Consider the following 23516-nt stretch of genomic DNA (forward strand, 5'->3'; position numbering starts at 1 on the left):
ATCAGGCTTGGACTCGAGTCTCAAGAGTATGGTCATAGGACTATATTGACAACTGGAAGTGTTATAGAGGCTTAAGATTGGACTGTGACAGAAATTAAAAAGGAAGGAGATATGATAAATTATTTTTGTTAAGTATGCCATGTTTATTAAAGTTATTAAAATGTTAATTTGTTTGCAATAAGTAATCATATAGTTTCTTGTCACTTATAAGATGAAACATCATAGATTGATTGATTGATTAATAGACAGATACTACTTTATTGCCAATTACAACTTAGAAAAATAATAATTTAGGACAACAAAATTAAGTTGGATTTTAAAAATGCAGTGGCAACAAAACAATGATCTGGTATTATCATTCTAAAATAGGATTTCTCAGTCTCAACATTATTGACATTTTGGACCAAATAATTTCTTATCGTGTATATGTGTGTGGGGGGAGGGTTGCGGTCCCCATACTGTAGGATGTTTAGCAGTATCCCCGGCCTATATCTACCCACTAGATGCCAGTAGCAACTCGTGGCACAATTGTGACAATCAAAAATATTTCTAGAAATTGCAATGAAGAACCACTACTCTAAGGTACCCTTCAGATATTAGCTTAGATGCCACTTTCTCTAGGAAAGCATTCCTGAGCATCTCAGATGAAATACCTTGTCTGCACTACATGCCCCTGTATGCACACCTCTAGATAACTGTTTACTATATATAATAATTACCTGTTTACTTATCTATACCTCCCCATAGACTGTAAGTTCACTTTCATCTGGCACTGTGTTTTGTTCACCACTGGTTCTCCACACACCAGGCACTATATATATATCTCAAGTAAGTCAATGAAGGAAGGAAGAAAGGAAGGAATGTAAGTAGCTAAACTGGTCAACGTGGAGGCGAGAGGCTCTTTCAGGCATCATAGGATGCCAGTGGTTGCCAGTAGCACCCCTCCCCTGAGTTGTGACAACTAAAAATGTCTTCAGACATTGCCAAATAGTCCCTGTGGGGGAAAAATTGTCTCTGGTTGAGAATCACTGCTCTGAAAGACTGCACAGAGAAATGGTAAATATTTAGTAAAGTTCAGTTTTATTATAAAAAGAACAATAAATTTTGCAGTACTTTCATTGTCTTACTCAATTAAGACAATTATAATACAGTAATGGTTTTGGAGTTAGACATGAGATGAGATGCTGACATCCAGTTGGCTGTATGCCTTTGGTTAAGTTTAACTTTTTGCACTTTAATTTCTTCATCTGTAAAACTGGGACAATAATAATTGCCACATAGAATTCTTTCACCCAACAAACATTTCTTATGACCTGCTACCCGCTGGACAGACACTCTGCTTGGTTCGGAAGGTATACAATGGTGGCAAGAAGTGTATGGTCTTTGCACTTATGAATTCTATACTCTAGAGTGGGAGAGGGACAGTATCCAATTTTTTACCACATAAAATTTAAGTTACAAATTGTGAAGCTAGATTCTACAAACTGAACAAGAGTCTATGAGAATATGCAAAAAGAACAGCATGACCTAGACTGTGGCGTCATGAAGACTTCCCTGAGGAACTGACACTTGAACTGTGGCTTGAGGGACATGTGAAAGCTAACAATGGAAGGAGTGCAGAAGGAGAAGGGTGGGGAAATTAAATGAGAAAATATGTGAAAGCACATAACACAAGGCTGGCATGATGCTCTTTAAAAAATCAATGAGTACAAGCAATGGATTAAAATAATCCACACTATCAGTGACAAAGTTAACAGATAGGAATAGGAGATTAAGCAAAGTGACATCTAACTTAGTATCTTTCTCACAACTAAAAGATATTCATAATTCATTTTATAGAATTCTAAACTAATTAAGATAATAATGTTATGAGAAAACTATGACAATAATAGTGTTAAAATAAAAAGGTCCTTTTGGAGTATAGAATGTTGGTGCCTTTAAGATCTTGACTGCCCAGGTATACAATTTTCCATTGTATTGCATATTATGGTTAAATTCTTCAGTTAGGGAACAAGGACTAGCACATAGTCCGTTAATAAAGCCCTACTATTCCACTATGCTAACAGTCCCTATGAGAACTCCAGCCATCAGTTAAACAAATCACTTGGCTGGGAACGAAGCGTTTACCATATGCACGAGCTACTAATTTCCTGGACATTATCAGCCATTAACTGGTTTCCTGTGTCCCAGCAAACACTGAGGTGAGCCTTGATTGCCAAGATTGCACATTTCAGACATTAATCCATGGACCATTTCCTTCAACTAAGATATAGTAACACTTTCTATCTGTAGTTCTTTTGTCAAATACATATGAGAACAGGCCAGAAAGTTCAAGCAAACAGAAATGCGTAAAAAAGTAAAGCTAACAGTGTACTAATGTAATTATGCTGGTGAAATTCTTTACTAAAATTTTGGGAACTCAGGGGGCCCACCTGGCGGCGCAGTGGTTAATTTTGCACGTTCCACTTTGACTGCCTGGGGTTCACCAGTTCAGATCTCGGGTGCAGACATAGCACTGCTTGGCAAGCCATGCTGTGGCAAGTGTCTCACATATAAAGTAGAGGAAGATGGGCACGGATGTTAGCTCAGGGCCAGTCTTCCTTAGCAAAAAGAGGAGGATTGGTAGCAGATGTTAGCTCAGGACTAATCTTCCTCAAAAAAAAAAAAAAAATGGGGGAACTGGGTTGGCTACAGCAACAGCAGTATGGAACAGAATGAATCACCAGGAAGCTCCCACATAACATTTAGGGACTTCCTTAGAACTCAGAGTGGGTCCAAATGGATAACCATTGACAGTCCCTTCGTTCCTAGTCAGTGCTGCTCTTTGGCTAACCAGAATTTCCAAAGTGGGCAAGGAATACACCTAATCCCTCTTAATTCTGCTCAAAACTTTCCTGCCTATGTTTACCTGGAAGAGATGTCACCACTATCTCTTACTCTACTTAATCTTGGTGACCTTAGGACCAAAAAACTAAAATAAAAAGGTGTACCATGAGACAGAAAAGACTGAGAGCCTGAATTGAACAATTAAGTGACCAGAGTAATATTATTTTCCACTTTCACTATTCTAATACCTGACTTATTTAATGTGTAGGACAATGCTACTAATTTGTTTACAGTTAGAAATTAATTGCACAGTGAAACATGTGAACACTATTATAGGGAGGTGTTCTGGTTTTTAATATTGCGATCATTACTGACAACATGTTATTAAGGTAAACACTTGTCCTTTAATTTTTAGAATACGTAAAGAGAATTCTTAAAAAACAGCATTGTGCAAAAACACCTTCATATATTTATATGTGTTTACATATTTATACATATTGGTCATATATGATATATAACAAATATATATTTATATTAATTATGTTAGTTATTAGGGAGAGCTCAGTTGTCACAATCAGTCACTATTTAAAGAAAATTAATTTCATTTACATTTGATCAAGAAAGTTCTCATCACTGTTTATGCTATGATAATGCATTAACCAGGACACGTTCTCTATCAGCTAGGTGAATTTTTACAAACAACATTTGCTTTATCTATTTTTTAATTTTTTTGGTGAGGAAGACTGTCGCTGAGTTGACATCTATGCCAATCTTCCTCTATTTTATATGTGGGATGCCTGCCACAGCGTGACTTGATGAGCAGTATGGCTGCACACCCATGATCCAAACTGGCAAAACCTGGGCCGCTGAAGTAGAGCATGTCAACCTAACCACTATGCCACTAGGCCAGCACCGTTTTATTTTTTTAATAGATATTATCATTTTTTTATTACAAAGTAGCCAATGCTCATTCTAGAGAATTGGAAAACATAGATATGCTATTGAAGAAAATAAAAATCACCATACTTCTCTATCTACAGATAACCATGGTCAAGATTTAGATTTGCTTACTTTTCTATGCAAAACAGTTTAACAAGGAAAACATGCAGTAATATTAATTATCATTTTGTGCCTAGTTTTCCAGTTGATTGACTAGTATGACAATTTTTCTCTTAAGATTAATTATGCTTCAAAAAATACTGTTGTAGTGGGTGCATTTTATGGGTTTGTCATAACCTATCAAACTACTACTCCACAAAGACTACGTCTGCAGGATTATTCTTGGTTATTTGATATCATTCAAATTTTTCACAGTTACAATTTATGCTACAATAGGCCTTGGTCTGCATGCTGGATTTTTTAAAATCAAGATTTCTAGAAAGAAGTTAATAGTTAAAACTCAATGAAATAATTTCTGGAAAAGTCAAACCAATTTGCATTTTAAAAATTAGTAACTTTGCCAAAACAGTATACTTTTATTTCTTTTAATCATTGTAAATTTGATAGTAAAAAGTGGCATCTTGGTTCTTGTTTACATTTCTTTTATCACTAGTAATATTTATGATGGTTTATAATGTTATTGGCCATGTGTATTTCTTCATCTGTGACTTATCTGCTCGTGTCTTTTCTTATTTATTATAACTGGATGCCAGTATATTTACTGAGTGAGGTAATCAATAGGTATATTAAGAAGATCAGCCCTTTGCACTTCAACTAGATAGTCTTTTTGTGGCTTCATTCAGAAGGCTAGGTGTACAATTTTATAGTCATAACTTCAACAATTAGTAATCATTATTCCATTGTCTTCTGATTTTTAACCCTATAGTGAATATATTAAAAAAGTTAATTTTTGTTTCTTTGCCGGTTAACCAAGATTTTTCCCCTTGCAAATTGTAATTTTAGCTATTTAAATAACGCCAAAATATCCGTAGATGCACGCCTTTTCATTTTGCTAGGAATTTGGTCAATCCTTTCAATCTCCACGAAAGGACACATCAGCTCTGGAAAGATGGCTTCAGTTTTATATATTTGGTTATTGTTTCTGTTCCAGCTATCCTTATTTCTCCTTCTAGATGATATACCAGTTGTTATATTGGATCTTGACTCTCTAGCCTCCATGTATATCATACTCCCTCAAATTTTTATCAAATATCAAATTTTTATAATTAGACTTTCCCCCTGCATACTAGGAGAGCTTATTTTATCAGTGCTTCAAGTCACTGATTTGATTTTCTACCGTGTCAGTTCTGCTCCTAATTACCACCAGTATGGAATTTAATGCTAATGTGCTATTATTTCTTTGTAATAGTTCTTCAGTTCACTCAGCTCATTTTTCTCTTTAGCTTAATGTTTCTGGATTTTGTCCTATTGAGTTTACATTCAGACTTTTTTCCTCCTTGTAGATTTTTGTTCCTTTTCCAGCACGTCTTACATCCTCTAGAGAAGGTGATCACAAATACGGTTAACCTTCAGTACCCTTGGTGAAATGTTTTAAAAATACACATTCTTGGATTCTGCTTTCAGATACTCTGACCTGTTAGTTCCTGAAGCTGAGGAGAAAATCTTTACTCAAAAATAAAAAGAAGTAAAAAGAAAGCAAATCACCTCCTCAGATGAATCTGATACTCAGCAGGAACAATAAAAATAGAAGGTGCCAATATTAGGCAATGTGATGTGTGTGATATAGCTTGCTTTGTGCATTTGTACGTAATTTTTTCTTCTCGAGGTTAGGCAAGGAAAGAGGGTATGAAAAACTAGCCTTAATTGTAAAAGAATTAATGATACAGTAGGGGGATGTTAAGAATCTCAATTCTGCTCCAAGGTTTTAGCAGCAATTACGTAATCCTTGAATGTTTCTGGGAATTTGTTTTTTATTAATCTTGGTTTTCCAAAGTTATCTGTTGATTATTTTTTCCTGTATCTTTGTACATTTCATGGAAAAATTAAGAGTGGCTACTTCAGGGATAGGTGAAACCAAGGCTGAGTGGTTACTTTGAATGACTTATACATTAATAAATCAATACTTTATTTTCTAGGAGTTTAGAATACAGATTTTTGTGAGCTGTATTCAATACCAAAGTATTCTCCTGCAGAATAAACTATTACCCTGTCTGATATAGTATCCTTATAAAGTGGTGTTATTTCTTGTATAAATACCTGACTAGGGCTGCTTAAGAAGCCAGATCCCTAAGGATACATATGTGAATGTTGGTACCCCCAGCAACATGCTATTCTTCTCACGGAATGTGAATTATATTTTCAAAGATACTAATTTCAGCAATGCCTATTACCTTACCAGCAATTCACCTTTGAATTAGAAAATATCTTTAAGTAAAATTCATTTTGCACTGGGCTTATCAAACAATTCTGATCAGTTACCTTAAATGTGAACATCATGGAAGACAGTTTATCTTTGACATATGAACATGCTTCCAAAATAGACCCTAAAAGTCTGAAGTCTTTCATCAGTCTGAGAACAAAAGGGCTAAAAGTTAGTCACCAGTATGAGAAAATGAGCCCTCAGTATTGCTTCACCTAAAAGTTTATTTCTTTTATTGAAAAAAACTGAATTTCAATAGGAAGAGGAAGTCTGTACTTGTTTTGAATTTCATCGTTTTCCTGAAATTGAATATTTTATTTTCCTTTGGAATATCTCTTAGATATGGAGAAGGAGTAGATGTGCTTGCATATTTTGGAATGTAAACTCACGGTGATTTGGCCAAGAGAGTCTGAGTTTCATGGTGTGGTTGAGTAATTCAACCAGCGGGTAAAATATGTGTTCTGGAAATGGTGGTAAAAGAGAATCAAGATGAATATGATGACTAACTCATTCACAGCACTCAAATTCTATTTTTCCCCCTGTGTAATGCATTTGTGAATTGATCCCATAAGTATTGAAGTGATACAAATCATAATCTAACAAATACAGGATGCACAGAAAACCAGAGATCACTGAGGCTTATCATTCAATTTCATTATTATTTAACTTTAGGCTCCATTTTCAAGTAAAAGGTAGACATGCTGTGGAGCTGTCAAACATTTTTGTGTTTACTGAGTAATTGCATGGAAAAATCATGGCTACTTATGATAACTAAACATCTTTTAAAAAAATTTTGTGGATGTATGTGTGTGCATGCATGTTTGCATATTCCATTGTATACCCAATTTATTTAAGGCTTCTAAAATGTAAGAGCTATTGATCTTCATTTTCAAATCTGTGGCATATGTCTTCTTAAGAAAGAAAGATGTCCATCTTCTCCCATCACCACCATCACCCCTTAATCAACAGTTTTAATGATTTCCTTCAACCATTTTTGGTGGGCTCAGGAATTATGTCCTCCCAAATAACTGATTAGGAAGTGAGTTAAAGGAATACCCTGTGCAAAAGTTACTTTAAGGTCACAACAACTTATCAAAGTAAGCTTTCACTCGGTCAAAGTAAATTTTAAGCCAAAAATGATAACAAGAGACAAAGAAGGTTATTACATAATGATAAAGGGGTCAATTGATCAATAAGACATAGTAATCATAAATATATATGCACCTAATATTGAAGCACCTAAATGTATTAAGCAAATACTAACAGATTTGAAGGAGAAATGGACACAGTACAATAATAGTAGGGGATTTCATTATACCACTTTTAACAACAGATAGATCATCCAAACAGAAAATCAACAGGAAAATGTTGAAATTAAGCTATACTTCAGACCAAATGGACCTAACAGACGTATATAGAACATTCCATCCAACAGTAGCAGAATATACATTCTTCACAAGCACTCATGGAACATTTTCCAGGAAAGATCATATGATAGGTCACAAAATAAGTCTAAGTAAATTTAAGAAGATTGAAACCATACCAAGTATCTTTTCCAACTACAATGTTATGAAACTAGAAGTAATAACAAGAGGAAAACTGGAAAATTCCCAAATATGTGGAAGTTAAATGAACACCCCTGAACAACTACTGGGTCAAAGAGGAAATCAAAAAAGAAATTTAAAAAATCTTGAAGCAAACAGAAATGGAAACACAACATACCCAAACTTGTTGGATTCAGCAAAAGCAGTTCTAAGAAATGTGTATAGCAATAAAATAGCTACATTAAGAATAAAGAAAAATCTCAAATAAACAAACTAACTTTATACCTTAGGGAACTAGAAAACGAAGAAAATAAGCCCAGAGTTCGTACAAGGAAGGAAATAGCAAAGATCAGAGCAGAGATAAATGAAATGGAGACCAGAACAACAATGGAAAACATCAATGAAACTAAGAGCTGATTTTCTGAAAAGATAAACAAAATTGACAAACTTTCAGCTCAAATAACTAAGAAAAAAGAGAGAAGACTAAAATAAATCAGAAATGAAAGAGGACACATTACAACTGATACCACAGAAATATATAAGATCATAAAAGACTACTATAAACAATTATATACCAATGAATTGGATAACCTAGAAGAAATGGATAAAATCCTAAAAACATACAACCTACCAAGAGTGAATCTTGAAGAAATAGAAAATCTGAACAGACCAATAACAAGTAAGGAGATTGAATGTAATCAAAAACATTCCAACATAGAAAAGCCCAGGATCAGATGGCTCCTTGGTGAATTCTATCAAACGTTTAAAGAAAAACTAATGTAAACCCTTCTCAAACTCTTCCAAAAATTTGAAGATGAGGGAATACTCATAAGCTCATTCTATTAAGCCAGCATTACCCTGATAACAAGCCCAGTAAGGACACTATAAGAAAAGAAAACAACAGGCCAGTATCCCTGATAAATATACATGCAAAAATTCTCAATAAAATACTAGCAAACTAGATTCAGTAGCACATTAAAAGCATCAAACACCACAATCATGAGGAATTTACCCCTAGGGTGTAAGAAGAGTTCAACATGCAAAAATCAATAAATGCAACATACCACATTAATAGAATGAAAGATAAAAATTATATAATCATCTCAATAGATGCAGAGAAAGAATTTGACAAAATACACCATTTCATGATATAAACTCTAAACAAACTGGGTATACAAGGAACATACCTCAACATAATAAAGGCCATATATGACAAGCCCACAACTAACATCATCCTCAATGGAGAAAGGTTGAAAAATTTTCCTCTGAGATCAGGAACAAGACAAGTGTGAGCACTCTAAACACTTCTGTTCGATAGTGCTTCAAGTCCTAGCCAGAGCAATTAGGCAAGAAAAAGAAATAAAAGGCATCCAAATTGGAAAGTAAAATTGTCTCTGTTTACAGATGATATGATCTTATATATAGAAAACCCTAAAGACTGCACTAAAAAAAAACTGTTTGAACTAATAAATGATTTCAGTAAAGTTGCAGGGTATAAAATAAACACACAGAAATCAGTTGCTTTTTTATATAATAATGACAAATTATCTGAAAAAGAAATAAGGAAAAGAATCCCATTCACAATAACATCAAAGAGAATAAAACACTTAGTAATAAATTTAGCCAAGGAGATGAAAGACCTGTGGACACTGAAAACTGCAAGACTTTGATGAAAGAAATTAAAGACACAAATAAATGGAAAGATATGCCATGTTTACTGACTGGAAGAACTAATATCAGTAAAATGTTTGCACCACTCAAAGCCATAAATACATTTAATGTAATCCCTATCAAAATTTCAATGGCACTTTTAACAGAGATAGAAAAACAATCCAAAATTCATATGAAACCACAAAAGACCCCAAATAGCTAAAGCAATCTTAAGAAAGAGGAGCAAAGCTGGAGGCATCACGTTTTATAATTTCAAACTATATTATAATGTTATACTAATCAAAACTGTATGGTAGTGGTATTAAAAGAGGCACATAGACCAACTGAATCGAATCTAGAGCCCTTAAATAAATCCTAGCATTTATAGTCAACTAATATTTGACAGGGGAACCAAGAATACTCATTGGGGAAATCACAGTCTCTTCAAATAAATGGTATTGGGAAAAATTGGATAATCACATGCAGAAGAATGGAACTGAACTCTCATCTTATGCCACTCACAAAATTTAACATGAAATGGATTAAACACTTAAACACAAGTCCTGCAACCATAAAACTCCTAGAAGAAAACAAGGGAAGACTCCTTGACATTGGTCTTGGCAACAGTTTTTTGGATATGACACCAAAAGCACGAGCAACAAAAACAGAAAGAAATAAGTGAGACTCTATCAAACTAAAAAAGCCTCTGTACCATACAAGAAACAATTAGCAAAGTGAAAAGGCAACCTCCAGAATGGAGTGATGGTATTTGCAAACCATCCATCAAATAAGCAGTTAACATCTAAAATATATAAGCAACTCAATAGCAAAAAACAAACAAACAATTTGATTAAAAAATGGGCAGAGGAACCGAATAGATATTTTTTCAAAAAAGACATACAAATAGCCAACAGGTATATGAAAAGATGCTTGACATCACTAATTATCAGGTAAATACAAATCAAAACCACCATGAGATACCACCTCACACCTGTTAAATGGTTATCATCAAAAAGACAAGAAAGAAACTTTGGCAAGAATATGGAGAAAAGTGAACCCTTGTGCAATGTGGTGGGAATGTAAATGGAAACAGCTACTATGGAAAACAGTATGGAGGTTCCTCCCAAAATTACAAATACCAGGGCCAGCCCAGTGGCACAGCAGTTAACCTTGCAAGTTCTGCTTCAGTGGTCCAGGGTTCACCAGTTCGGATCCCGGGCACAGACCTATGCACTGCCTGTCAAGCCATGCTGTGGCAGGCATCCTGCACATAAAGCAGAGGAAAATGGGCACAGATGTTAGCTCAGGGCCAGTCTTCCTCAGCAAAAAGAGGAGGATTGGCTGCAAATGTTAGCTCAGGACTAATCTTCCTCAAAAAAGAAATTACAAATACAACTACCATATGATCTTACAATCCCACTTCTGGGTATTTATCCAAAGGAAATTATGAAAGGATGGCAAAAATATGTCTACACTCAGATGTTCATTGCAGCATTATTTACAATAACCAAGATATGAAAACAACCCAGTCTCCATCTATGGTTGAATTGGATAAAGAAGATGTAGTGTGTATATATATATACACATACACGCACACACACACACACACACACACATACATACACACATTCAATGGAATATTATTCACCCATGAGAAGAAAGGAAATCTTGCCATTTGTGACAGTATGAATGGAACTTGAGGGCACTATGCTAAGTGAAATAAGTCAGACAGAGAAACATAAATAGCGTGTAATATTACTTACATGTGGAATTATAAAGAGCCGAACTCACAGAAACAGAGTATAATGGTGGTTTCCAGGGGCTGGGGGCTGGGGGAAATGGGGAGATCTTGGTCAAAGGGTACAAACTTCCAATAATAAGATGAATAAGTTCTGGCAATCTAAGACACAGCATAGGGACTGTAGTTAATAACATTGTATTATATACTTGAAAGTTGCTCATAGAATAGATTGTAAATGTTTTCACCAAAAATAAAGAAATGGTAATTATGTGAAGTATGAAGGTGTTAAATAACCCTACTACGGTAATAATTTTGCAATATATAAGTGTATAAAATCATCACATGGTACACCTTAAACATGCACAATGTTATATGTCAATTATATCTTGATACTTCTGGGGAAAAAAAGAAATCAAATAGCCAAGCACCACTGAAGAGACTAGAGAGTAGCATTGGCAGCTTTATAATTTCCTTGGAAATAATAAGGCTTTGGAATCAGACAGATTTGGGTTCAAATCCAGACTTCTCTGTTGGCTACCATCGTGAACTTGGGCCATCCCGTTTCTTCATGTATAAAATGGAGATAGTAATACCTACCTCACAGGATCCTAGTAAGGATTAAATGTGATAATAACTCTAAAAACACTTAACCTATTCACTAGCATACAGCAGGTACTCGAGAAATATACTTTCCTTTACTACCTACATTCTCTTGTCCGTGTCCTTGCCTGTTTTAGAATGGATACAGTTAAGGGACTGGAAGAGAGTCCCAGAGCACACCAGTGGTAAATGCAGAAATGAAAGGTGGCCCACACCTCTCAGTACTCAGCAGGTTTCTCCACGCTAGGATGGTAAACCCTTAAGAATAACGTATATAATATATATAATTCTAACATTCCAATTCATCTAAGAATTTTCTTCAGGGTACAGTGCAAAATAAGATGCAGAAAGCAATTAAAGTTGGCTAGGAGTAGGGGCCAGGGAAGTTTCCGTCCCTTCTCATTGTATTTTTATATAGAACGATATTGGTGTAACACTCCTGGCCCTTTTCTTACTTGTTCATTTACTTAATAGTCTCAAATGACAGGAGTGATGGCTTACCTGACTGGTGTGTTTGACAATATGAACTCAGCAAGCATGGCTCATTGCTTCGTCCCTTCTCCTTTGGATCTATCTGCCAGCAGACAGAACATTCACTAATTTCTTCTATGTCTCATGACTTATCAACATTTATCCCTTTGCAGGGAGGCTGTATTTCTCCAGCACTTGCTGTGACAGGATGGCTACATCCAATTTTGGCATGCAATATTAAAAGACTCATTTTCCTTATAAACCTGAGTCTCATTTTCCTAAGATACTACCATCAGTAAATCATTTCATAGTTTTCTTACTTTGAAGTACTTCTTTTTTTCAATGGGATCAGAATCGACATAGGACAAAGTGATGCTTTTAATTAGGCCCTCTGAATCCATAACAATGATGACCAGAGAAAGGATCATTTCCTTTCAGTTTTAAGAACAAATTATTAAAGCCATGAACGAAGATTGTTCATTATTAGATTTCTCAACAGTACATCAAGAAATGAGTTATTGATTGAGACCAGCCTGTGGACACATTCTGTTCAGAAAGGCAGGATGAAAGAGTTGGTATTTCTTGCAAATTGCAGAGAACTTGTATTGCACATATATCCTGCAGCAAAAAAGTTTCTGGTCACCTAGTAGACATCTCAATTTTACGATATAAGTTAAGGTAAATTCTTTTGTTGATTTTTGTTGTCGTCAAATGCTAGGAAAGCAGGAAATTCTATTAGAGCACATACCCACCACTTCATTTAAAACAGACACAGTGAAGGCCTTGCAGAAGCATGGAGAAGCACCCAGAAGCAGATTATGTAAAGCATTTGGTAGACGCTAATACAAATATTTAACTTCGGAGGATTCTGCCTCAAAACTTCAAATAATTAACCAATAGGATTAAGATCAACCCTGACAGTCTCAATATTGGTTTTTATATCCCTGCATTCAGCATTAGGGTCAGAAAAAGAAAATTGGTCCAAGTTGACATAGCCAAGAAAGCAGACATTCCCAAATATTTTACAGACATGCAGAAGACCAAACACTAGTATTTCTCTTACTGACAATTTCAACAATCTCAATCACGAGGAAAATAATACTTTCTGTTTGTTAGAGATGTTCTTCTGTTGAAAATGTGTTCCAGGGGAGCACGTGACACAAACATTTGTTTTAGGAAATGAGATAGAGCAAGATTTTCATTACATAGCCTCAGTCATCCGAGAGTAATGAACTGTGTTAAAACCAACATTGGACTGCCATTCTTTGGAATTACAGTTGTTTAAAGTGTACTCCACAACAGTGGTGTAGGGTACACGTCATATGTTTACATCGACCACTACAACAGAACAACATGATTTGAAGATGTGTTGGAAGAAAATATTTACTGTCTCAATTAGAATTTGGTTCATACGAGAAAAATCTTCTGAGAAAATGCACCGTGAGGATGATTTGAAACCAGAGAACTCCCACAAAAACATGAAGGGGGAAATGATGGTGGTGCATCCAACTCTTCTATTATTCAGAGGAAAGTGCAGGATTTAGATGATAACAAAACCCAAACATGTTAACACACTAAAAATCCTACTCCATTTTTAATTACTATAGAAATTTTTCATAACAATTTCTTAGATATATTATAGTTTGCTCTCATTTCTTTTTAATCTCTGTTCAAATGTCACCTCATCAGAGAGACTTCCCTTGACCACTCTGTCTAAAATGCACCCCAGCCAAACCTTCAACCACTGTCCTCCTCATTTCCTATCTATTTAGTATCCGTAACCTGTATTAATTGTCTTTGAACCACTTCTTACTACCTAACATATTATATCTCTTTGTTTATTTTCTGCCTTCCACCAGTAGAATACGATCTTCATAAAACTTTGTTTGGTCCAATGCTATGTCTTCAGCATGTAGAACAATCTTGGTATGCAATAGGTATTCAACATAAATGTGTTGAGAAACTAGGAGAATGAATGGGACTCCTACCTAAATTCCAGGCTATAGTCTTTATCCCCCAGGGAAACATTTTGGGATATAGACAAATGGTAGTATACAGGCTTCTCTGATCCTTTGATCTTGTTGCAAAAAAATTCCAAACATTATTCTTGGGATATTAGAATCCCCAGAGAGAACTTACCCATCATTGTGCAAAGTACTGATTGAGTTTCCCACCCAGTCTCAGGAAGCAACATTTCCTCTATCACCTACTGAAATTGCCCTTGACCAAGGCCTCTCTCCTTTAGACATGAGAGCCTTTGAGAAACTTTCTTGTTTGGCTGGTTTACCAGTACGCCTCACTCTATTACAGTGACCCAAGCACACCAAATAGCCCGTTTGTTCCATTATACCTAAGAATGGTAAAAGCAGAGACTATTACTATTGCCTTAAACCACAAGAGTCTGGCCGTGCAAGCCTGGCATGTGTCTCTGCATTCAGAAGAGTAGGTTTGGTGGGCAATAAGCCACATCATGAGGCTAGTGGTTGAATTTTTTTTAATGTCTAGAATATTCTATGGAATAGACCCTTCCTTCATTAACTAAAATTCTCCTGCTGGAATATAACTGTCAGAGCTCCACTGAGGTGATGTATGTTTTAAATTAATTGTGTGCATACACCTATTTAAATTTACAGGCTTTATTTTCCTATAATCATTAATTTTCATTTTTATCTTTTCTGATCCCAAGTGAAAGAAATCTACTCATTTTGATTTTTTTTCCCAAAGGTAACTACTGCTAAGATAGTGGTTTATAGGGGAGAATTCCTTCCCACTGGTCCCAATCTGGTTCTCTGCCATGGTTGACATGGTATTTTTATTTTACCCCCATGGTTGACACAATATTTTTATATTATCCCTGATGTGCTTGACATTCTCTTGGACACTTGGTCTCTTTTGTGATCAATTAACTTGTATTTCTTCTACATATCCCACAGTGGGGGGAATCACCTTTGGTTATTGGAATGGCAGTCCTATTAGTAGACCTTATAAAGCCTTATCTAAAGTCCCTGAGGAAGGGGTAACTCCTTCTCTGTGGCCTTTCATCTATAAAGAGATGTGTTCTGTTTACTTGTGTTTGGAGTTGACAGCAAATAAGAAAGAGCCAGCCCTGGTGGTCTAGTGGTTAAGATTTGGCTCTCTCGCCACCATGGTCCAGGTTCATTTCCTTATCAGGGAACCAAACGACTCATCCATCAATTGTCGTATAGTGACAGCTGCATGTTGCTGTGATGCAGAAAGCTATGCCACTGATATTTCAAATACCAGCAGGGTCACCCAGGGTGGAGAGATTTCAGTGGAGCTTCCAGGCTAATACACACTAGGAAGAAGGACCTGGCTGCCTACTTCCAAAAAGATTGTCCGTGAAAACCCTATGAATAGCAGTGGAGCATTGTCTGATATAGAACCAGAATGTGAGAGGATGGCACAAAAAGACAGGACAGGGTTCCACTCTCCTGTACACAAAGTCACTAGGAGTCAGGATTGACTCAACATCACTAACAATGCAAAAAATAGGAAATAGGCCTGCTAACCCTGAGATAACTCAAGGCTTGGCTGGTAATATTTGGCATCTATTCAGTATGTAGATCCATTCTAGAACCTCCAAATTTACATGTGGAAAAATTCAGTTTCTAAAGCTGTACAGCCCTCCAGCAAGGCCTCCATGAGGCCATGGGGAATAATGGGCAATGGAGATCCCTCAGGATGGCAGACAGGAGTTCTATGATTGGTTAACCAAGGAATATACTACACTGACAAAGCAAGAATTCTATTCTTGCACAGCAGGATTTGATATGTATTAGCAATCAGTGATTTCTGCTTGTTTCCCATTCTCTCTCTTCCTAAATGGTAGTTTTCCTTTAGTTTTATGTATCCTGTTGTTTCTCTGTCATTCTGTATTGTGGGAGTTCAGGCAGATAACTTGTTTTTTAAAATTATGGGTTGCTAAGCCATAAGGAGCAGCTGTGTCTGGGCCTGTTAGAGATGACAGCATCACTGGGTGTTATTATAGGATGAGGCTTTGATGTAGGTTCCCTTTGGGAAGGAATGAATGCATGCCATCCAAAATGTCTGGATGGGAAAAATAGTATCAAGGATGCTGGATAGCTAAGAAGATGAACTATTCTTAATTTTCTCTAATAAAGCCCACAAAGCTAAAATAGTCATCATCCCAGACTCTCTTGCAGCTAAGGGGGGAAAAATATGACTCAGTTTTGACCATTTAGATATAAACATAAGTTCCTAAGCTAGGATTCTGGAAAAGCTTTTAAAAGGCCAGAATCAATTATAATGATCCTTCAGCCTTTGCTCTTTTTGTTTTCCTGGCTAAAATGTGGATACAATAGCTGGAATTATAGAAATGAACATGTAAATATATGGATGAAAGTCATACATAAAGAATGGCGGAGCAGCTTTGATCCTTGATGGCATTCCCAAAACCTTTGCCCTTCATTGCCTATCTATAGCCTTCTTACGAATGAGTAAAATAAACACCTACAAAGTTAAGCTATTCTTTGCTGGTTTATCTCCACTCTTTTTACGCTTACAAAGACAAATTCCTTGGCCAATGACTTTCTTCTAAATACCTTGAAGTTGGCAAGAACAGCAATAGCCAATATTCTTAATCCAGAGTTGTAGCAATCCCAGGAGATAGACTAAATGTTAAAAATTCGGAATAAGAAATAAGTTTTATTCAATCTTGGTTCTCCAACAGTTCCTGGCACTTAGCAGGCAATAGGGATGTTTGTTGATTGATACTATTTATTCTATTTCTCAAGAAAGTGTTTTGTAATAACATAATACTTAAAGAATACATCAGGATTTTAGAAGATGCAGTAACAAGTTTGAATGTAATGCATAACATTTATTGAATAATTAACATTGATTGAATTTTAGTATTATCTAAATACTATCCTAAATTCTTTATGTATTTTTTAAATTAATTCTCAGAGCAGTTCTATAACCTGAGTACTATTGTTAGAGAGTTTCAGAGACATGTAAATAACTTAGCCAAGGTGACACAGCCAGGTAGTATCAGAGCCAGCATTCAAGGTCAAGTTTATCTTCCTCCAAACTCATGCTCCTAACCACTATGTATTACTAAAGTATTCTAAATCTGTTGTCCTAAAAGAAACACATCCTTTGATCCCTAAAAGCTCTTTTTGGCAGAACAGCAAGTATACAGAAAATGCTATCTGTGTTAATGGTTATACATTATTAATCAATTACCACTTACTGGATGATTTATTGTTTAATTCCTCTTAGTTGACAAATCAGTTGAATTTTTCATATGCACACGTTGGAATAAGTTAGCTAAATAAAGCAATTCACTTGGAGAGTTTCATGTTCACTTCAGGTTGCTACTGGGAACCTAGATTATTTGTAGCATTTTTGCTTTAAAATCCTGGAGTCGTTAAAATGTGGCACCACAACCTGCATAGTAGGATATTGATGAGAACAAGGATGCAGGAGGCAATTCAATAGATACTTAAATGGCAAAAAATATAGTGCAAGTTTCACACACCCTGCAGACTGCAGGTTTATATGGTAATAAATAATAGTTATCACCAGGACAAAGGAAAAAAAAATGCCATGAAATCCCATAGCTCAGTGAGAAATCTGCTAATACAGGTGGTCAAGCTTGTTCCATTTCATTGTCAAAGGGAGGCTATTTATTTGCTTCTGGGTAGTTAAATTACAGAGTCATTTACTGCTGAAAGTTTTCCAGTACACAGATGTGGCTCTAAAGCTCGGGGCTTTAGATTCCAAGTTTGTGAGAAAAACAGGAATAAGAATTTACTCCACAGATGGCATAATCAATATGGTCGAAATTTTTCAGCAACTCCAGAAATAAAGCAAATGCCTTTAAACATCCCAACTGGAATCTCCTTACTGCATACGTTGGGCAAGGCCTATGGGTCACAATGTTGGCTATAATGAATAATACTTTCAGAAGCTCCTTAAAATATTTTCTCTTTGAAGAAACCTGTTTAACTGAGATGACAGTGGGGGTGGGTGTATGTGTGTGGGTATGTGTGCGTGTGTGTGTGTATGTGTGTGTGTGTGTGTATGAAGGAGAGCAAGAGACACAGAGACAGAAAGTTTCTCATGTATTAGAATGCTCAGAAACAGAGGAGAAATATAATGGCTCCTCAGCAGTTATGAAATCACTGCCAACCTTCTTTTCCTATTGTGCAAGATAGTAGTGGTTTTTATCCAACAAGTAACACTACACATATATATGTATATTCTTAGAACATTTGAAACAGTGAAGATTATGCACACTGTATTCATTATTTCTAAACTGCCACAATCTAGCAATTTCCAAAATTTGGCAGCTTATCCAAAGAATAGATCAAAGATATTCCAATAACAATTTTTCATAAGCATTTTTATAATCACTTTTTTGTCAACAGGTGTTGCCTTTGAGTCCAAATTCAAGTTTTATATTTTGCATATACCTAAAACTAAATTTTATCATTTATTTTCTGGATATAAGAAGTTTAAGTTGTCAAGTAACTTGACTCTTTTGCCAAGTAACCTTTAAACCAAGACATGTACATCATTTCCTTATTAATTACAAATATTAACTTCATCAATCTTAGTTCATGACCAAATTACAAGTTTCCAGGCCCAATCCTGATGAGGAATACATTACACAGCTGAAAGAATTCAAATTTCTAATTTATACTGCCTCGAAAAACAATTAATGTGTTATAAAGGGCAATGAGTCCACCAAAGTAATCCATATGGGAAGTGACCCACAACAAAATGTTAACAGATATGGGTGATGTCAGCTTACTAGAAGACAACTGAAGAGGAAAACACCAAATATCCCAACTTTAGTTATCTGAAGCTGAAATCGGAAAATGTTATCAGAGAATGTTAGCAATCATAACAAAACCCAAATGACTGAAAATTTGATGACTTCATCACTATATCACTCAGCCCTTATGGGAATAGGTAAGGGTAAGTGTACACATGAATATGTTACAAATGCATTAGATCAGGATTTCGAGGTTAGTTGCCTCTTCTACCTAACTTTTGAGAGTCCAAGGATAAACAAATTCAGTAATAATAATCAGAAAAATATTTAAAAACTTGTGAACATATTTTGAACAAATACAAAATGACAATTATTTTAAAACAACTATGTACCAAGCGTCTATATGTTATAAATGATCGTTTTAAACTTTTTATTTGGAAATAATCATAGATTTACAGGAAATTGCAAAGATAGTATAGAGAGATCCCATGTACTCCTCACTCAGTTTCCTCAAAGGTTACATCTTACACAATTACAGCAAAATATCAAAACCAGGAAATTGACACTGTTACAATATGTATGTACAGTTCTATGTCATTTCATCACGTGTAGATTTTTGTAACTACCACTGTAATCAGGATACAAAATTATCATAAATGATCCTTTTTATTTTCCTTTTGTGTATGTGTGTGTGTGTGAGGAAGGTTGACCCTGAGCTAACATCTGTGCCAATCTTCCTCTACTTTTCCTATGTGAGATGATGCAACAGCATGACTTGATGAGTGGTGTACACAGCTAGGATTTGAACCTGCGAACCCCAGGCCACCGAAGCAGGCTGTGCGAACTTAACCATTAGGCCACCGGGCTGATCCCCTATTTATTTTCTTGAATATAAAAATGCATGAAAATTTCAGACAGAAAGTTTCAGGCTGCTTGTTATACATAACAATAAGTGAGAACTGAAAATCATCGTCATGGGGCTGGCCCCATGGCTGAGTAGTTAAGTTCTTGCACTCTGCTTTGGTGGCCCAGGGTTTCACCTGTTCGGATCCTGGGAGTGGACCTAGAACTGTTCATCAAGTCCTGCGGAGGTGGTGTCCCACGTGGCTCAACCAGAAGGACCTACAAGTAGAATATACAACTATGTACTGGAGGGCTTTGGAGAGGAGGAAAATAAAAGAGGAAGATTGGCAACAGATGTTAGCTCAGGGCCAATCTTCAAAAAAGAAAAGAAAGTAAGTCTCAAACCAGCATGGGGAAAAGCTAAATCAAATTTTAAAAAAGAAAGAAAAAAGGAAATTATTATTGGGCTGGCCTGGTGGCATAGTGGTTAAGTTTGCATGCTCTGCTTCGGCAGCCCAGGGTTGCAGGGTTGAACCCTAGGCATGGACTTACACACCACTCATCAAGCCATGCTCTAGTGGCATTCCACATAGAAGAACTGGAAGGACTTACAACTAGGATATACAACTATGCATAGGGACTTTAGGGAGAAAAAAAAGAAGAAGATTGGCAACAGATGTTAGCTCAGAGCCAATCTTCCTCATCAAAAATAAACAAAACAAAGAAACAAAGAAAATTATTATCTAGGAAATTATTAACTAGGGAAACTATTTATAAAAGCCAAAATGAAATTCTAGCAATGCACACAGTGGGCACTTTCGTTAAATTCATTTTCCTGCACAGATCTGACAACCTCATCCTTCAGCAATCAACTCTTTCCAACATGAGAGTGAGCAGTTTTTTAGCACAGTTTATCAAAGACAACTTGCTGAGAAGTGTCCTACTCCAGAAATGTTTACTGGTGAAAGCCCTGGATACATACACGCCTTCTTTTTCAGGCAAAATAGAGCATTTCACGAGTGCCCTTAAATCACTAACGAGGTTACCATAACAAAAGAGCACACTGATAGATACACACAAAGAAACAATGAAATATACCAGCCAGATTCTTCCAAGCCAAACTTATTGTGGGGTTTCTTATTTTCCCTAACAAGTAAATATAATTCAAACTGTTGCCAACTTCGATTCTGATTAAGCTCACAGCAATGGAGAAATATATTCTCACAAAAGAAAAACAAAAAAGCAATCTAAACACCAATCTTACCTTGGCCATCTGTGCCTGCACTCCATTTGCCTTGAGAGACGCCACCGCTTTCTGTGCAGCTGCCGGACTGTCGAAATCTACAAAACCATAACCTGTGAAAACACAGAATCCCTTATTAGTACTCACAAATGGATGCATCTCTACCACACTGATGGAATGTGTGTTTGTGGTCAGACTTGCATTCATGACTCTGGTTCAACACAAAGGATCTCAATCTACGGTCCTTAATACATCAGGGAAGTTACCACAACATCGTTAAATATAAAATAATAACTCTTGTTTTCCAGAGATGGCTCTGGAGATTGGAGATGCAATCAGCAACCTGATTTAGATTAACTTGGTGAGTAAGGTAATACATTATTTAACTATGTTCTTCCTTCTTCAGTGGATTTGTGGCAAGAATGAAGAGCACAAAATGTTGAAAAATATAGAAAAGTTTACTTCTAAAGTTAATTTTGAAAACCTCAAAAAAATTGATGTTAATAAAAACCATAAAAGAACCTGCATACAGTTGTCACCAGGAACCTCGACAGTGCCTGGCACACAGTAGGCATTCAATAAATATGTGTTGACTGCGTGAATGAATAAAGGTTGTGAATGAGAGTTAACGTTTGAACCTAGTTCCAGCTATTACTAAGCCCAAGCTAATTCATTATAGGACCCTGTCTCTCTCAATGATAATATCTTAAACAAACTATTTTTACTCTTAACTGATCTGTGATAAAGAGTAATTAAATAGATATTCAAGCTTCTTTCAAAAATAAGAAACAATGACCCATTTCACTTGTATGCTACCTGAGCACTATCTGAAAAGGACACAAGAGTTGCTCTGTGTAACTATGTAGGTGTGTATGCAAAGTGAGGCCAAAGAAATTGCCAGAATCAATGAAAAGAGGCTTTTGCACACCCGTGAACTAGCGGATGTTACTCTACGGCTTAGTCTAACTAATGTCAGCTGCCGAGAATATTTCAAAATAGAAATGCTCAAGAATGAGTATGATGGCAGCTTTGTTTAGCACATCTAAAAAGCCCACCATATGTACCCTACGCCTCTTCTCATCCATCAGGCAGGGATTTGCTCTGCACTCTCATACTCGTCTCATTTAGAAGTTTCGAGGTGAGCTACTGAAGCACACCTACTAACCATGCACTGTGACCCCTCTGACTTCCCTCACCAAATAACCAAAGAAGAGTGCAAGGGAATTCAGTTACCAAGTTGTTTCCTTTAATTAACTTTTAAATTCTCTCCCCTCGAATCCCTTCTTCTTTTTCTCCCTCCCAGCATGTCATCCTGAAATGAACTTGTCACACAGCAGTGTACCACGAAATGCTCTTGAAAAGCTGGGCAGAGTAGCTGCGAAGTTCGTACTTCTCATCCAAAACGAAGCCTGCTCTGTAAGTACTGCTAATTCTTCTCTTCCCACAAAATTAAAACTGTGTGAGTAATTTAAGTATTACACCCACTAGAATGAGTAAGATGGGGGGAAAAAAGCAGAAAAAAGGGGGAAAAGAACAAAATAACACAAGAAGTAGAATTAAGGGGAGCAGAAAATACAACTTGAACGTAGACATTATCTCCTACCTACCAGATATGTGCTGGATGGTTGACACAGTGACACCTGGTGAAATTATAATAACTTCATGTACTATTGACCTCATGACCATTCGCGCATACATATGAAAAATCTGGGGCTCAGGTGAGGTGACACAAATCACAAACTGCTTAATTAGTGGATCCAGGATTTGAAACCAAGTCTGCAGATGCCCTTTCCAAATACAGCATACAATGAACTGCTTTACAACCCCACTTTGCAAACTATTTCTAGTAGCCCCTGAAGCCCACCAGGGAGAGGACACAATTCCGGAAAATTTCTCGGATTTTGAAGTTAGTACATGAAATAAAACAATTCCACAAAAGGATTCAATCCAGCTCTTTCAATCAGTACCTTTATTAATGCAGTGGTTGAGTTCTCAGTAGAACTGGCTAAGTGAGGACTGACAGAGCACCTCCTTTTACGTCCTCCTTCAATCAATCCTTCTCATTCATTCCCATGCTCATTCTTTCATTCAGTAACAAAATTCTATGTGAGGCACTTTGTCAGGCACAGGGTATATGGTAGTGAAAAACAATAGCGTCACTTTCCACCCTCATGTGCTTATAGTTGAGTTGGGTGATAGATACAGAACAAACAACTATACAAATGAATCTATAATTACCAAATGGTATGCTGTCCTTGAAAGAAAATGAGAGCATATACTATAGAATCTAACTATTGATTGTTCATTACTGAAAATCTTCAAGAAGTGGTGGCATGAAATGAATTGCATGTCTTAAAATCTCACTGCAACTGGCTTCTGCTGAAGATTGAGTGGTTGTGGAGAAGGTGGGCGGGAAGAGTGGAATCCAGGAGATGACTTAGGGGCTATTACAGCAATCCAGACAAATGGCAGCTGGCAGTGAAATGGGTGGGATGAAATGGATGAATCAAATGATA

The 23516-nt window shown here is 36.2% G+C and overlaps 1 protein-coding gene across 10 annotated transcripts in view; it reads right to left on the reverse strand.

Annotated features, from left to right (window-relative positions):
* The window catches only part of RBMS3 (RNA binding motif single stranded interacting protein 3), a 1256175-nt gene that overhangs the window by 355949 nt on the left and 876710 nt on the right, over positions 1–23516 (reverse strand). For all 10 annotated transcript variants that reach the window (XM_070575925.1, XM_070575921.1, XM_070575924.1 and 7 more), the window contains one exon: positions 21022–21113. In XM_070575925.1, the coding sequence (XP_070432026.1) occupies positions 21022–21113 (92 nt within the window). The remainder of the gene's footprint in view (positions 1–21021; positions 21114–23516) is intronic.

The sequence above is a fragment of the Equus przewalskii genome, chromosome 15 (assembly GCF_037783145.1).
Source record: "Equus przewalskii isolate Varuska chromosome 15, EquPr2, whole genome shotgun sequence".
NCBI classification, from domain to species: domain Eukaryota; kingdom Metazoa; phylum Chordata; class Mammalia; order Perissodactyla; family Equidae; genus Equus; species Equus przewalskii.